A 17,615-nucleotide genomic window follows, 5' to 3' on the forward strand; every position below is an offset into this window, starting at 1 on the left:
AGGGAGGCGCTCGGGACCCTCAGTGTCTGTCCACGGACCTGGCAACCCCGGCGCCGCTGGCACGCCCTGGCTCTTTAGCTCGTGAGCGTCTCCCGAGACCGACGCGCAGCCCAGGACGGATGCCCGAGCGCCCCGCGGAAGGGACGGACACGTACGTGCTCACTGCCGGGGCCTCCCGCGTCAGGTCCTGCTGGTCCCGCGCACAGGACGCCCACCTGGAACAGAGACGCGTGTGCGTTCATGAGCTCGGGGTGAACGGGCGAAAACCGGGTTTCCCGCTCTCCGCCTGTCGAGGAAAGCCCAGGCTCCCTGCAAAAGCGTCCCTAGAGGCACAGTTTGCCTCCTGGTTGTGCCTGGAAGTTGCTCTGCGAGGCCTGTGAGCACTGGGCAGCCGCGGCTATTTGCACCCCGGTGGGGAGGGCGGCACGGCCATCGCCCTGGGTGGGGAGCCAGGCGGGGTGACCGTAAAGGTGCCGTGGGCCCAGCGCTGCCCGCCTGCCCTGTGAGCGGCTCTGCTGGCCCGCGCATGTCGTGCACCCCAAGTGCTGCCTTTTCCGGGACATTCTGGGGCAAGTTGTTCCGTGAGTTTTGTGGAAAGGAATTTCCAGCATCTTGGTGGCGTGCCGGGGCTGTGAGCCTGGCGGGGTGGGGAGGTGAGGGGCACCCAGCCTCTACCCAGGCCCTGGGGCTCACGGTCCGTTTCCTGTTGCTCAGTCTTTCAGGGAAGCTCGCGCGCCGGCCAGCATGTCCTCTCTGAGATGACGCCACTGTTCTGCGTCCACGTGTCAGTCAGAGCCGGCCTGTCTCCCCGAACCCCCATTCGCCGCACGCACAGTCATGGAGATCACACACGGCCGGGGACCAGCAGCGCAGACCCAGACCCGCCGGCGTGCAGGTTCTGGCTCCAGGAGCGCGGCACAGCCCCCCCGACCCCACGCAGCCCCGAGCTCCGCCCGCAGCCCATGGCGAGGCAGGGCGGCGCAGAGACGGGCCAGGAAGCCCTCAGTGAGCTCCTGCTGTTCCCACGGCCCTGCAGAGCCGGCACGACCTCCCAAAGAGCACATGACTTGAGCGTGAAGACCAGAGCGTGTGAGCTGACGTGCTGGCCACGGTAATCACCCTTCATGGACCCGTAGTGCAAGCTGCACTCTGTCGCCCACGCACACACGTTAATATACACGGTGAGGCTCAGGTGTGAAGGCAACCATCCTCAGTGCTGAGCGGTGGATCGCACAGTCCGTGGGCTCGCTGCACTCTGAAAATCGCTTTTAAGCCCCCACACAGAAGACAGTGCGGAGCTGGCGAGCTCCGTGAACGCACACCAGCCCCCCCAGGTTAGGTCTAGTTACAGCGCGGGAACACATGCAAGAGCCGTTTCAATGAAAATAATGACAGTGATCTAACCTTTGCTGAGTATGGTGCGCATGGTTGTATACAAATAAGCGTATTTTCACATTTACATGATTAATTCTGACTGCTGGAACCCAGCGTGCGCCGCCGATTCTCCTGTTGCCCTGTCACGAGCTACACCCCATGCTGATCCGCTGGCTGGACTCGTGAGAGGTGGTTTTACCACAGAGGTGAGGCTCCTGGAGCGAGACTGGCAGCCATAAAGTACCAGGGAGCAGACCTCATTGCTTTCGCACTATTTCTTCCTTAGGCCTATGACCTGAAAAACCGCTTCTGAAGCACAGGACGCCTGGCCAGGGACGTCTCCCCACTGCCCGCACGCGTGCACCCCGCGCAGGCTCTGGGGGCGGGCTCGGGGGCGGGCTCTCTGGGTGATGCTGTGTCGTGTTCTAGGTGCTGCCAGGTGCTGCTCTGCTTCTCCAGGGGATGCCACAGGAGACCCATAAGCTCGTGACACGACACAGCACACATGATACAAGTGTCCCTTACGCAGACTTGTCCCGGGCCTTAAAGACTCCTCCATGAAATCGGCAAGCCCAAAGCGGAGGCCTCTGTGGCTCCCAGTCCAGGGCGAGCTGTCGGTTCCCTGCCGGAAGGGGTGGGGCGGGAGAGCTGGTCCCCCTTCCTCAGCAGGAGAACCAAGGGCTCCCCGACAGAGGCTCCCTTCAGGCCTCAGCACAGGCCCCAGCTGGAGGCCCAGGGAGCAGGCGTCTGTTCCATTCCCGGGAGAGCGAGGGCGCCAGGAGGTGACTGCCCTGCCTGCTTTGGCCATGGCAGGCCCGGGGCCCCTCCAGGATGACGGGGCACTCAGGGCCGCGGGCACCTGGCTTGTGTGCAGGCTGCGACCTAGCCCTGGCGGTGCCTATACTCAGCCAGGCTCGGTGAGGGAGGCGCCGGGGGCCTGTGAAGCTCTCTCGGCCCGGGGATGAAGGCTCCCCTTGGCCGGCGCAGAGACGTGCACGTCGGGTCTCAGAAGAAAGTCTCACAAAAGCAAGTGGCTCATGAGTGGGGTTCGGGAAGTCTGGGTGCCTGCTGTAAGCTGCTCTTGTTTGAATTTCCTTTAATACCTTGCTCTGGAGTTGAGGTACCCTCTATAGCTTTTTGTTTTACAAAAGTTATTTTGACACGTCACGCTACAGCTGTCAGGTCGCACGGCATGTGTTGTGCGACTATTCCGTACAGGAGCAACTGGGGGGCTGCCGAGCACAGTCCCGGGTTACCGTGACTTGACATTTAATGTAGAGCGTCACAGAGCGTTTTGTAAAACTGATCATTACCGTGCACTTTTCTGCGTTGTGGTGTGAGTGTGTCAGCTGTTTGGTCTCCTCGGAACGAGAGCAGGATGTGTCCTTTTTATTTTAGACGAGTATCCGAGATCCCATTCTTCATTGCTCTTGGTACAAAGGTAACCATCTAAACCCTGTGCCGGCCTGAGCGTGTCCTCTGCACTCGGCAGTGCAGGGAGGGCCGCCTGCCACCCCGTCTCTGGAAGGCTCTGCTTACCACCTCTGAAACCCGGGTACCCCAGGGCGCACGGGGGCATTTCTAGGGCTCACCTCTCCTCCACGGGAGGATTTTTAACTTCTCAGGAGCTCCTCTCCGCGCGTGTCTACAGAAGTCCTATGTTTCATATGTTTAACACGAAGAGACTCCAAGCGAGGTTTTGCAATAACAAGTTTTCATCTAATCAACGATTTGGGAACTTACCAGATTCGTGAGAAATTGTCTTGACAGTGAGAAGCTTCACACTTTCTTTCTCAGACTGCGGCCTGTTCGGGACGGAAGACGTGGCGTTAGCGTTTGTCTGTGCGCGAAAGCCAACGTGACGGAGCAGAAGGAAGGAGACCCGCGCGCGGGGTGTTTTGCGTGTCTCTGGGGACACACGACACACGGACACACAGACTTTCACGCGCTCTTCGGACCCAGGTCCGCGAATCTCAGCCTGCCCCAGCGGTGGGGATCGCCGCCCGCACGCGTGCTGCCGCCCTTGGCTGTGGGGGCGCAGGCAGCCTTGGCACCGGGGCTGCACCCGGGGCTGCTGCCCGTCCCCGGAGGCTTGCCCAGGAGGACAGAATTGCGCGTCGTGGCTGCAGAGTTAAGCCCCGAGCTTCCGCCTCTCCCTCCTCAGGACCCAAACAGCTTCAAATTCCAGCTCCTTCCCCCGGCACCCCCGGAGCCTCTATTTCTCCCCGGGAAGGGCAGGTGACCTAGAAACTGGGTTTTAAAGCTCCCCATGTGACGAACACGGAGACAGCGTCTACACCAAGGAAGAAATTAGCCGTGGAATTGCTTGGATGCCGAGACAGCGTCTCCGCGGGGCTCCGGACTGCGCCCGTGGGGGGCCTGCACACGAGGGCGCCCCTGCCCCCCGGCAGGCAGGGTCGCGGGGCTGGGGCCTGGCCGTCTCGCCCGCTCTGGAGACGTGACACACACCCGCGCGCCTCACTGGGAAACGACTGCCGAAATCCACATTAAGAAATCTCCGCGCAGAGAACGAGGTGATGTTCCACCCTCCTCTCTGCGCGTCCTCTCTGGAGTTCTCCTTTTACCACCTTATCCGGGCTCCAGAGCGACTGTTTCTGGCTGGTGAAATCCCTGTCTGGCGCTTTCTGACACGAGGGTTAGTGCCTGCCTGTGCGAACGGAAGGGTCAGGGCTTCTGGAGGAAGAACGACGTGGCCGTACTTACTGGTCGTTCCCGCTGTCCGGCGGACCTAGGAGAGAACCGCTGTGGTCAGAAGTGCAAGGACCTTGGCCACGAGACATCAAGAGGACCCCCCAGCACGTCTGCACGGGCTTCACGCCCCCCCATTTAAGGGCACAGCTGGGGCTGACCTCGCCGGGCCCCTCTGGGCAGCTTCTGCCCAGGGCAGCACCGCTGTGGGCGTCCGTTACCTACACTGCCTGTCCACGGGCACCAGAAAACGTCAGTCCCTGTCAGTGTCTGAACAAAACTCTCCCCGAAGCACCGAATGACCGCTGGCTCAAGGCCCTGGGGCCGCTGGTTTGGCCGTCGGGCAGCCACGGCAGGTGCTCCGGGGCCGGCAGCGTCCAGTGGGCGCTCAGAACAGGCCGCCAGGGTGGGGCCGCTGACTCTGGGGGCATCTGTGCCCTGTTCTGCTTCCCTGGGGAGCGCTCGGATACCCGTAGCGCCCCCAGACAGACCCATTTCCTGCAGAAACCTGGGGTTCCTGCTGACTCCAGGGGCGTGCGGTGCGGCCGTTCTGGACCTAATGAAGCCTCAGCCACAGGCCTGAAGAGCCATTCACTGCGGGTGTGTAATGGCTTAATTTAATGACAACACCGCTGTAAATTGAGTCTGGAAAACAAAGTGACAACAGCGGCGTAGACGTGGCTAATTGTCCCTCTGCCGCGCTTGGAAACAACGCGCCGCGCGTCTCCGGGGTCCCTGCGCAGTGCCGAGGGTTCTGCACCTTCCCCGCGACCGGGCCCGCCCGAGAGCCCCTTTCTTCAGAAACGTCCACTCTCCCAGCAGCTTCGCCGCGACGCTCCCAGTGCAAACCTCTCCATTTCTCAGGACAGAGCACTTTTATAAATGAAGCTCACACTAATTTGTACTTATTTTATATAACATTAACACCCACGGGCTTGATTTCCCATAAAGGACAGAGCTGGCGGTGTAGGAACTGGGAGAAATTAAACCGATTTATAAAAACACCATTTCCCCGCTGGGACCTAAGGAGACGCGTTTAATGCATTTCACACGTTATGGAGACGTCCAGTCGCTGAGTCCCGGGGGAAGGTCACTGTTCTCTCCTCCACCCCCAAGAGCCAGGCTGGGCAGGGGGATTTCTCCGCCAGTCCCTGCCGTGGGGGAAGGTGGAGGGAGCTGTCGGGTCAGGACCCAGACAGGGCAGCACCCAGACAGGGCAGGACCCGACAGGGCAGGACCCGACAGGGCAGGACCCGACAGGGCTCCCCAGCAGAGCTCGGCACAGCCCTGGGGGAGGCCTCCCCGGGAGGGAAGAGCTGGGGACACCTTCCTGCCATCAGCCCCCAGAGGAAACTCTTGGCCAGACTCCCCTTTATTCTCTGGAAGTGGGGGCGGGAGGGAAAAGTGCCCACCAGAGACCAGCCGGGCCATTTTACACCCCCTTTCCGGCCGGATCCCTCTAAGCACCCTAAGGTGGACTAACTGGTTCAAAAGAATCGGCCTCATCTGGGGGTCCGGACCTGCCAGCCCCGGGCTCCCTGCTCCGCCCTCTGTGCTTGTGACCACGCGAGGGGCATGTCCTTCTCTCTAGAACAGCATCTTCCCTGCAGAGTTTACCTCAAGAGAGGCAGAGCATGTGCTCCTGGTTCAGAGAGGCGGCACCACCCCAGCACCTCACCTACCCGGGTCTCGCCTCCGGCACACGCGGTACAGGCCCACCAGCGCGAACACGGACAGAGTCATCACGATCAGGGCGATGACCACCGGCAGGACCACGCCTGGAGGGGGAGACAGGGTCAGAGGCCCGGGGCCCTGCTCGCGGCCCCCCCAGCGCTGTCGTGTCAGATGGTGCTGCAGCCGGGAGTGTCGGGCCGGCTCCCGCGGGTGCCGTATCCCACACGTCCACTTGGTGTCAGTCTTGCAGCCCTTCTGGAATGAGGTCCCGCCTCAGGGAAGGGGTTCACTGCGGCCTCTTCCTGGCGGGGAGGGCCGGCCGGGGGCAGGGCGGCCAGCAGCTTGGCCGTGTGCACCGGCCTCCTCGGCCCTTGGGGGGAAGCTGCTGGGGAAACACGGAGTAGCTGCTCTAGAACGCGCACCCGCCATGCCCGCGCAGGCTGCAGGAGGCCTCAAGCCCCTCGGTGCTGTAAGTGGACCTGGCGTTGGCGTGGCCTCCAGGCGTGCAGCTGAGACGTGCCCATGCGTGTGTGTGTGTGTGTGTGTGCGCACAGCGGCTGCTCAGTGAGCCAGCTGAGTCCTGGATGCTTTTACTAAAAGGAGGGTTTCTTTGTTTTTCTCTGTAACACTGGCCACCTCCCTGACGGCCACCCCAGGCGGGTGGCCAGCTGCGACGGCAGGGACAAGGCAGGGACACGCCCTGCACGTCGGGCCGGCAAGGAAGGTGGGCCAGGGGCAGGCAGCACGGCCCTGCGTTTGACCCAGGTGGGGTCAGTGCTGCGGGTCACAGGAGCCCCCGTGTGAGCTCATCCCCCTCCAGGGCAGGCGCCGGAGTCCAGTGCGGCCACACCCACCTCTAGGGAACCCGCGTCCTCCGGGCCTCGCAGGTGCGCACGCCAAGCACATGCTTTGGTAGGATGGGATGTTTCTAAAAAGCCTGTTTTAACTTCTGGAGAAAGTTCCAAGGGGCCCCCCTCCCATCTCCACGGGGCTCCCCCGCGCTGGGCTTGGCGCAGACCCAGGCTTCCCACCGGGCGAGGCGGGGCGGGCTCAGGACGGGGCCAGGACGATGACCCGGGCAGGGCCTGGCCCCAGCAGGTGCGGCTACTCACTGGAGTACGAGGGGTTCGCAGAGGAGGAGCTGGCGTTGCTGGGGTTCTCGGTGCCCCCCACTGCAAGAGAGAGACAGGGGTGCCTTGGCTTGGCGTGTCCCCCAGCCCTGGGCCTCCCCCGAGGTCTCCGAGGCTCACACCCCATGGGGCCAGTCTGTGGGGGCGGCCAGGGCGTCACCTCACGGGGAGCTTCCAGAAGCTTCCTTGTGCCCACCCCCCTTCTGGATGTGCGGTTTTTCATGTAACAGCTACACCTTAGTAAATAAGGCTGGTTAACAACATTGGCAGGGTCTCCTGGGTGGGGGGTCAGGCAAGGCCACTCTCCGAGCGCGGGGAGGAGGTACCTGCAGGCTGTGAGCTGGTGTCCAGAGCTGTCGCCGCCGTCCCGGGGGCGGTGCTGGCTGTGGGCGCGCCCGGCTGCAGGGTGCTGGCTGTGGGGACCACAAGTCCAGAGTCAGGCTGCAACAGAATCACTGCTCCCGGATTTTTAAAATATACTCAAACAGTTTGCATTTCTGAAGATCTCTGAAAACCGTTTGTTACTGAATAAGAGGGTGTCCACGCGTGCAACACTGACTCATGGATCCGCGCTCCCTTCTGGAAAGAGGATTCCGTTGTGTGTCCTCAAGAACTGGCTCAGAAAGCCTGGGTTAGTCTCTCCTTGCAGGCAACTGTGTGATGTCTTGTGGGGTGAACCCCATGTACAAACAGCACCCACATGTCACTTAACTTTGGGTCATAGTGACTTTTTGCCACTACATATCCTAAAAATGGGCAGCAAAGCACAGGACTTCAGATTTTATACCGCGTGTGTGTGTGTGTGTGTGTGTGTGTATACTGGTGTGTGTGTGTGTGTGTGTGTGTGTGTGTGTAGAAAAAGCTTGCAGTTACAGCGTTGGCAAGAAGATGGGCAGGGCACAGAGGAGCCCCCTTCACCGCCAGCTCTGAAGCCTGACAGGTTCACCAGTGTCTTGTCCAAGCTGCTGCTCGGATGTCCTTACAAAGGGGAGGCTTATTTTTAAATTGATTATTTGTGGCTTAAGTCAACATTTGCTGTCTGAAAACAGAGGGGTAAAACAAAAAACTACAAATGAAATTTTGTCGCATTCGAAATCCATAGAACTCAGTAAGTTGCAATAAAAATACATGATTGTTTTATAGGCTTACTAATTTACAGCACTTATTCTTGTGAATCTAGGGTAAAATAAATTTGTATTTAGAGGTTTTTTTTTTTTTTTTTTTTTTTGAGAAAGCGCCGTGTTTCTCCTGCTGCAAGAGGTGATCTTCTCATGCCTCCGTCCAGTCTCCCTGCTGAGTGGCAGTTCCAGGAGCCGGGTCATGCTGCCCACTGGCCAGGGGTGAGTGCCACCTGCTGATGGAGGCGTCTCCTGCAGCCCTGGCCCCTGGGTGCACCCAGGTCCACGCTGCACCCACACGCTGAGAGCTGCCTTGGTTCCCCCCCCGCCGAGCCACCCACAGCCCAACATGCACCGAACACGCAGGCATTTCTGACATCTGTGGGGGAAGAACAGTGTTTGTCGTCGGTACTGTTCTTGCCAGGCAAGAGGGCTGTGGGAGGAAGCTAGATATATGCCCGTAAGAACAAAGAGAAATGTCAGGCTGGTGCACCAAGCTGGAGCAAAAGGAATATTAAACGAAAGAGTGGGAACTGCCAGGAACCCGGGCACCTTTGGTTGCTTTTGCATCCCGGGGTTTCAGCGAGGATGACTGCTCTCTCGGCTGGCTGGTGAAGGCAAAGCTGGCTGGGTGAATAACCAATGACCTTAAGCCACCTGGGATTCCACAGCCCCTCCTCTTACCTTCTCACAGACAAGCTGACAGGCAGCTTCAGCTCTGAGGATGACCCATCTGGTTCAGATGAGCTCTTCCTACTGCAAAGCATGTTGATGTGTTGATTTTTCACACCAATTGTTGTTGCTAATAATCCATAGGTAGACAATAGAATTAACCCTTCTTAAAAGGATTTATTGATTCCTTGAACAACCCCATTTACAACTGCACCAAAAAATAATGAAATACCTAGGGGTAAACTGAACAAAGGAGGTGCAGGACCTGTACAATGAAAACTATACAAGATTATTAAAGGAAATAGAAGAAGACACAAAAAAATAGAGAGTCCTGGGTAATGAATAGGAAGAATTAACATTACCCAAAGCAAATACAGATTCAATTCAACCCCCATCAAGGCTCCAAAAGCATTCTCCAAAGAAGTAGAACAAACAATGTTGAAAGCAGTCCTGACAAGAACAATCACGGTGATGTCAAACTCTCAGACTTCCAGCTATATAACAAAGCTATAAAGATCTAAGCAGTATGGTTCTAGAATAAAAACACACAGACCAATGGACCAGAATTGAGAGCCTAGAAATAAACCCACACATCTATGGACAGTTAATCTGTAACAAAGGAGCCAAGAGTATACACTGGAGAAAGGAAAATCTCTTCAACAATTGGTGTTAGGAAAACTGGACAGTCACATGCCAAAGAATGAAACTAGACCAGCACCTCATACCTTACATAAAAATTCAAAATGGATTAAAGACTTGAATGTAAGACCATAAAATACATTGAAGAAAACAGATAAAACACTCCGCAATATCAGCTCGGTAATGAGTTTGTGGGTTTTCTCCAATGACAAGAAAAACAAAAGAGAATATACACCAGTGGGACTACATTAAACTAAAAGCTTTTGTACAGTGAAAGAAACTATCGGTGAAACAAAAAGACATCCAAGTGAGTGGGAGAAAACACTGCCATGTCATGCTTCGGACAAGGGGCTGATATTCAAGATCTAAAAAGAGCTCCTACAATTCAACAACAACATACAACTCGGTCAAAAAAATGGGGAGAAGATCTAAATATTCACTTCTCCAAAGAAGACATGCAGATGGCCAACAGACACGGGAAAAAATGTTCATCATAACTTATCACCAGGGAAATGCAAATCAAAACCACAATAGGATACGGTATCACACTTGTGAGCATGGCCCAAATTAAGAAACGCACAGACAGCAAGTGTTGGTGAGGGTGCAGAGAAAAGGGACCTTGTGCTCTGTTGGTAGAAATGTGCACTGGCCAGCCCCGACGTTGTGTAAAACAGAACGGAGGTTTCTCAAAATATTGCCAATAGATCTAAGCTATGACCCCGCAAGTCTACTCATAGGCGTCTACCTGAAGAGTGCCAAAGGGGTCTCTGCTCTCCACGTTCACAGCAGCACTTTTTACAATAGCCACATCATGGAGCCAACCTAAGTACCCAAGGGCAGACGAGTGGATTAAGATGTGGTCTATATGCACAATGGAATACTACTCGGCGATGAAAAAGATGGCTTCTCACAGTTCGCAACAACATGGGTGGAACTGGAGTGGATAAAGAAGTAAGTCAGAAGGAGAAAGAGGAATGTCACGTGATTATACTTGTAGGTGGAACATGAAGAAATAAAAGTCAGTCAAAGCCAAATGAAAAACAATCCCAGAAATATGACTGTAAAGCTGAGGCTACCGGAGGAGCAGGTGGGGGGCTGAGAAGAAAGGGAGGCAGGGCCCCAGCGGACTGAGGTAGAGAAACGTGGGGCCCTTGGAGGGAGTGCGTGGTAGGGCACCCCTGTAGAGGTGGCTCCTGTACTTCTGAAACACACAGTGTTGTAAACCAGCGTTACCTTAATAACAAAAATTCTAAGGAAAAAACTAAGAACTATTGACACGGAGGGTGGCGCCCCTTGGGCCGAGCCCGCTGCCCCCACCCGGGCCCACGCTCCTGGCTGCAGCTTCCCGGCCCCTGAGCAGACGCCGCATGTGAGTCTCCATGATACAGGGGCCAACTCCTCATAAGAAATCTCTGCAGGAATGTCAATACAAACACATCTCAATGTGCAAGTGTCACATGCAAAAGCGTGTGAGGATGCACGTCTGCATGCAAACACACACCGTCCTGACTCTCCAGGGAGCTCTGGGCGTGCTGGAGGTCACAGCAAACTAAGGGCACAGGCTCACTTCTCTCGACAGGGAGGCCCACGGTCTGCGCGCCTCACAGCCGAGTCCCTCATCAGAGACAGCAACAAGTTCCTCCTCAAGGCCGGGTTCCCGGCTCTGCTGTCTGGGGGGCGAGCAGCCTACAGGAAAGCAGGCCTCGCTGCTGGGCTGCTGGGGCGCACTGGCGCCTGCCTACCCCAGCGGTGAGCTCCTCCAGCACTTTCCCCTGCCCGTCCACCCCCACGGACCCACCCCCTAGCGGACCCGGGGCTAGGAGGAGAAGGCGGCAGAGGAATCTGGCACCTCGAAGGTCACTTCTTCGATGAAGACTTTTCTCATCTTCCTTAAACCACTTTCCCCACCGGTGTGCACCCCAACCACCGCCAAAGGGGAACCCTCTCCTCCCCCGACCTCAGCGTGACTTTCTGCGGCACACTGCGCTGTGCCCACGCTGGCGCGAGTCACGGACACTTGCGTGCGGCCCAGTGCCCCTCGCCGCCCGATGGAGCCCCGGGCACTCGCCACGCTCAGCGGCGGGCTTGGACAGGTGGTGGTCGATGCGCCACGCTGGATGTCTAGGGGGCTAGATTCGAACCTTCCCAGCTACATGGCAGGGGATGCCGGCGTCTGACCGTCCCACACCCTTCCAGGACGCACGCTTGGCGTTTCAACACGGCCACCCACACGGACAGCTCTGCTGTCGAGTGGAATGAACGAGCACATCTTTAGGCCTTGGCCAGTCACGTCCACTAGCTGAGGCCACCTCTCTTCCACCCTTATTCTGCAGTGGAAGACACAGTATCGACAGACAGCTGCTTAGAATTCACCAGATGCACACAGCCGACTAGCTCTGAATTTCAAAAAAAAATGCACTACGCGCAACAGTCATCAGCTTTCCACCCTCAACAACAGCTACCGCAGTGGGTGGGGGAAACATAATTTTTCAAGAAAATGAAGGCTGGAATGAAAGAATATTGCAAACGTGAGGACTGTGCATGATGTAGCAAAGCTCAGGTGCCTGTTAGCTCGTATTTCTGTAAAGGAAGGAGCTGTCGTCATACTGTGGGCCTGAGTCCCTACCTCACTTCGCCCTACGAGAGAAGTACTAGCTATTTTAAGATGTTTGTCTTTGGTCCTGGCCTCACCGGTGTGGGTGACTATTTCATAACAAACACATATGATTCAAGACTTTGATTGAAACAAACGTATGATTATACGTTGTCAACAGAAATACAGTGGATACCTTGTTGACAAACTTGTTAGTCTTTTTTCAGTGATTCTGAACTTCGTTTTAGCCACACGTATATCTGAAGTTTGAGTCTCATTTTACCCGTGACTTCCAGAATCAGTGTTGTTTCTTTTGAGTCCACTCTTCAAATCAAGGGTTTATCAGTTATCTATTTTAGGAGAACCAGTTTACATAACTCAAAAGTAAAAGAGTCTAAATGGGCTTTTCATACATATCATTTGAAATTCAAATCTGGGGGCCTTCCTGGTGGCCTAGGGGTTAAGCCTCAGCACTGTCACCGTGAAGGCCTGAGTTCCATCCCCGGCCAGGGAGCTGACCCACGTGGCACAGCAGACCCTTCCTGTCTCCCCACTGCTCCCCTCAGCAGTGGATTTCAATAGATCCGCCTGTTCTGCTCCCCACTCTGTCTCAGGTGAGTCCTCTCACCCCCGCAACTCTGGCCTGTACCCCGGTTCTTCTATGCATAAATAAATATTAAAAAGTAAATAAATAAAATTCAAATCTAAGAAAACTGGCATTTTGTTAGTACAGCTCTTTTTAAGCAAAAATCAAGACTGTTTCCACCCCTCCTTAGGAGGAGCTGACAGTCGGGCAGTTCCCAGCTCTCATCCACCTGAGAGTCCTCAGGCTGCCGGGCGTGAAGCAGGGCAGGACCAGACAGCCAGAAGCTCCATGCTGGCCTGACTCACTGCTCTGTTTCACTTTCCCTAGTGCGTTTGGAGATTTTAGAGAAGGAAGAGTAAAAAATATGGCAGTGAGGTGAAATAAAGATAATTAATAAAAAAGACTTGTTTATTAATGAGGTCTACTATGTAGAAGATAATTTAAAGTTAAAAGCACAGGGCTTCCCCTAGTGGCGCAGCAGTCGAGCGCTGGGCTGCGAAGCTGCCCGCAGCCTCTGCAGCACGGGTTCGATCCCCGGCCGCCAGCGAGGGACCCACATGGCGCTCAGAACTCCCCTGCCGCCCGCTGCTCCCCTCAGCAGTGTACTTCGTCAGTCTGCCTGTTCTGTTCCCCGCTCTGGCTCTGGTGAATCCTCTCACCCTCCCGTGCTTCTGACTGTACCCAGTGCTCGTATAAATAAATAAATAAATCTTAAAAAAAAAAAGTTAAAAGCACAGTAATTTTACTTTAAATTCCAAGGAGAAGGTAGACTGTGATGATGATCTAGGACATTTGCTGTGAAATGTTAGTGGAGTCACTCCTAATTTTCACGACATTTTCTTTCGTTTTGTCATTTTTTTTTTAAAGTTTCATGGTCTTCCAGATTTATTTCACATTCTCATTTTGTCTATAACAAAGGCAATCAAGATCAAAAATCTATGAGGCTTGTCATTTATATATGTGCCGGCAGGATGGAACAATTTCCCGGATAATTATGATTTCAGAACTACAGGATTCAGTGTTATCATCTTTCCTTATCCAATAATCTGTTTCAACTGTTGCTGCTCCATTATCCAAAATTTGTTCCATCTATAACTAATGGATGGCAAAGCAGGAGCACTTCATCTCTTTGGATGTCAGAATCAGGCTTTCTTGGGAAGCAGAAAAGGCAGCTCACAGACACTTACCCCGGCAGCGGCTGGCTGACCACAGAGACAGGCCAGACCGTGGGTTCCAGCCATCTGCCCTGACTTCACACACTGCCCAGGGCTGGCCCACCAACCTCGGCCGGAGAGCAGTCAGCAAACTCGTGAATGTTCTCGTAATCTGATTTTTTTTTTCTATTTTTCTTTTCTTTTCTTTTTTTTTCCAGTTCAAGATCTCACAAGCATTTTAGCGATCATATGCTATTTCCTGCACTGCTTCCTCCTGCCTTCGAATTGGTGGCTCTTCATGGCCACACTCTTGGGACTCTAGTTAGGGCTATTCCCAGAGAGAGAAAACGCGCTTACCTGTCTTTCCTGTTGTTGCCAGCGAACTCTGATTCTCGGCTTTAGAAGAAAGGAAAGGAGAGAAAAGAAAATTATTAAAATTAAAAGTTAATGTCAGTTTACTTGTGGGGTTTCTGCCAGGCAAGATACCTCTCCCACCCCACCGACTTGGGGGAGATCCGGGAAGTTCAGACAGAAACTCAGGGAATTCCTTTAAGGTAAACAGAGTCTAGGGGCGCTTACTGCAGGAAGCCCACTCGCGAGAACAGTGATCACAGGCCACTCCGACAGCCTGGAGTGGACACGGCACCAACACAACTGGCCGTATGAAAAATACAGAAAATAATTTCGAAACAAACAGAAGACCCATAATCATATTTGGGAAACCTCCATTTGCCTTCTTTATATCTGCAGCTACGGATTCTCCGCATTTCAAACATAACGGGCCCCAAACAGAACTCCCTCGGTCGCCCTTAAATCTGCCTCTCCCCTGCCAGCTTGCACCAGTGATGGCGCCGGGTGCCCTAGGCGTGAAACCAAACGTGGTGGCCTTTCTCGCCTTCGCTTTTCTGTACTGCTGCCAGCTTTAGCTTCCAGGTATATTCTGAACATGCCTCGATCCCAAGGTGCTTGCTCCAGGGGCCTCTCCTTCTCCTGACGGAGGCTGGCAGGTCTCCCCAGCTCAAGGCCCTGGCCCTGCTCCTCTACTCATCTCCAGCCACTCGGCCACTGGCATCCTGCTGGGCCTCCCGGGGGTAGAGCAGGGTCATGTGGGTCTCCTGCTTGGGCTCCCCTGCACAGTCTCTGCTCTGTGAACTCAGGGCGACTCTGGTTCCTCCCTCCATCCATAACTCGGGATGTCAACACCCCAGGAAGCTCCCCGCCAGCCTCCTGGACTGGCTCCCTGCACGCAAGTCCACCTCCCCACTCCACTGGCTCAAAGGCACTTTTATCACATCTGTGGGGACAGACGCCGCTCCTGCACTCGGGGGTGAACGCCCAGAGCCTTCCAGTACAAACATCTGGGATGAACCAGTGAGAGCAGAACTTCACAATAATAAAAATAACAACGACTCGGCCTGCCAGTCTGCATTCAGTGCTCAGCGAAGAGGAATGTGCTGTTTAAATTGCTAGTTGGAGAATCATGGCTGCCACCGTGAAAGCAACTTTTGTGGCCAGCTCCCTCCATGACTCGCCGATGTCTGCGAGGGAGATGTTCCTTCCCCCATCTTGCAGCTCTGTGAAAATCAGCTCGAGACGGGGGCACGGCTGTCAGCTAGGCTCGCCGAGTCCAGGGCTCACCGTGTGTGACAACGCACACGCTTGCCTTCCCGTCCACGGCTCTGAGCAAAGCTCAGATAATTAATCCCACTTTTGGTAGCTGGTGAAAATACTTTTGAGCATGGCATAATGCCGTTTTTGGAAGATGCAGTTAAAATATTTTACCAGCGGCTGGAGGAACAGAAGACAAAGGAAATCGAGTCTGTCCCCCTCCCGCTACCGTCAGGCCCCGCCCTGGCCGCTGCTGGGCCTCACCAAGGAGGAAAAACTTGAGCTCCCATCAGACAAAACCTTCTGATGACCTTTTATTTCAGGCCTTTTCAGCCTTCAAAAATGGATAATAATTTCAAGGTACAGATTCTATAAAAGAAAAATAATCACGCCTGAAGACACAGCTGAATCTGAAAATAAGATAACACGTGTCGACTCAAAACCCTAAAATGGAATGTCTCCAGAGCCCCAGGCTTTCATAACAAAGGAATATATTGTTATGATGAGGCAAAATTCTGCAAATCATAAATATTTAACCAATACTAGGATATGGACCTTTTTTCCCTGAAATCGAGATGTCATTTTTAAGCCAATCCAGTGTTTTCACGCGTGGGTATGAAAGTTTCAGGCAGACGACGCTGTGGCATGTGGCTAGCATCGCGGGAATTCATGAAAAGGGAAGACATTTGCAATTATTCCTGGTTTTCCTGGGAACTCTCACGATAGACACGTGTTTGAGGAAAGGCCGAGGCCTGTTCTCCAGAGGCAGGGCTAAGGCCCGTAGCAAGGCTGCTGCCTGCGCTAACCTGCTATCTCAGTGGAAGCTGATGGGCCGCGCCTCGCCTAGGGCCTGGCCAGCCCCCCGTTCCTGAGCCGGAGTCCAACGCGAGCACGAGTCTTCAGACGCGCACACGAGCTGCACTGGGAAACTCGCATACGCCTATTTCCACAACTAAAATTGTCTCAACTTTTCACACAGAAAGCTTAACCGACCATGGAACAGCTAATCTGCCGATTATTCTCGGCTACATATGCTTCGCTTACAAAGGATAGTGCCTGTACGTGCTCCATATGTTTATAAATAGCTGTACACGTGTATGTATTTGGACACACACATCTGTAGTGATCACATATTAATACGTGTATATTGTTCTTACACGCTCGCCTTTATGTTTATAAACCGTTGCACGTGGAACAGAATACATCATTAACAGGCTCAAGAGAACCAACGCATCGGTCATTCCCGCGTGGAATTCTTCACCGATTGGCTTAAACATCACTCGCTCTGCTCAATCCCGGCGCCTGCACATCCGCCCACACCTGGCGCCGGCTGAGCAAGAGACAGGAGGCTGTTTCTGACTTGGCCAAGCCCTGGCTGTGACTCAGGCCTCGTGGTCCCAAGGCGCCCCTCCATCGCCCAGGTGATGGCCCAGCTAATCAGGCATGTTCCGAGGCGCCTCCGGCCGCGTGGCTCACAGAAGAGACGATGGGACTGGGCGGTCAGTGACTGCGGCTTCGGGGGGCGCGGGACAGCTTGCGCGGGAGAGCCGGGCGCAGCGCTGGAGGGGTGTTCGTGGGACTGCGGTCATTTTCTTGTCTGTCATCTTTCCATGTGCTTGATGATTTCTGCGAGGAAGTTTCAAACTAGATGGCTGCGAATATGTCATCACCGTCCGAGCCGGCGGCTGGTCTAGATTCAGTTTCCAAAGAGCAAGCCTGACGGAGGCTCGGTCTAGGGCAGGTGCACCAGCGAGGGCTCCCCCGCCCGGGGTCTCCCCGGGGCTGCTCTGTGGACCCCTGCACCAGCCGTGGCCCGTGGCCCAGGCTCCCCGAGCCGACCCCTTCCTTGTGCAGGAACCACAACCGCCGGCGGCGCCTGGATTGCCAGCATTATTAACAAGGTGACAGCCGCATTTGCGAAGCATTTACCTGCAGTCTCTGCTGCAAGCTTCGTATGTTTCATCCTCCCGAGCCCCACGCGAGGGCCGTGGGCTGCCATCTCGGGGCTGCGTGAGGCGGGCAGATGGCACAGAGGCGAGAGGCCCAGCACGCACAGGCCTGTGCCGCCCTGAACCCAAGCGCCTGACCTCAGGACCGGCTCCAAGCCCAGCCCGGCTCCCCTGGCACAGCCGCAGCGCCGGCTTGTACTTCAGCCTGGACCCCGGCGGGCAGCACTCAGCCGGGGAGCGTCCTGCTCACTCTCCAGGCACCACCTCAGCTCCATGTGCACTTGGGTAAGAGATGCAAAAGGAGCGTAGGCGAGAGAATTCACCCCGTTTACAGGTTGTGAACCCCAACTTCATACGTGGCTGGCGGCTGAGCGATGCTGTGCACTGACCCACGCAGACCCCCGGTGGG

At 55.2% G+C, this 17,615-nt stretch overlaps 1 protein-coding gene across 1 annotated transcript in view; it reads right to left on the bottom strand.

Annotated features, from left to right (window-relative positions):
• The window catches only part of EMCN (endomucin), a gene marked incomplete at its 3' end in the record, with an annotated part of 40,026 nt that overhangs the window by 2,221 nt on the left and 20,190 nt on the right, over positions 1–17,615 (bottom strand). Inside the window, exons 5-12 of the mRNA XM_084251978.1 lie at positions 14,007–14,045; positions 7,214–7,300; positions 6,870–6,929; positions 5,766–5,861; positions 4,099–4,123; positions 3,118–3,179; positions 1,900–1,996; positions 39–215 (exon numbers count right to left, since the gene is read on the bottom strand). Coding sequence (XP_084108104.1) covers positions 39–215; positions 1,900–1,996; positions 3,118–3,179; positions 4,099–4,123; positions 5,766–5,861; positions 6,870–6,929; positions 7,214–7,300; positions 14,007–14,045 — 643 coding nt within the window. The remainder of the gene's footprint in view (positions 1–38; positions 216–1,899; positions 1,997–3,117; positions 3,180–4,098; positions 4,124–5,765; positions 5,862–6,869; positions 6,930–7,213; positions 7,301–14,006; positions 14,046–17,615) is intronic.

This window comes from Talpa europaea (genome assembly GCF_964194135.1).
Source record: "Talpa europaea genome assembly, chromosome: 13".
NCBI lineage: Eukaryota > Metazoa > Chordata > Mammalia > Eulipotyphla > Talpidae > Talpa > Talpa europaea.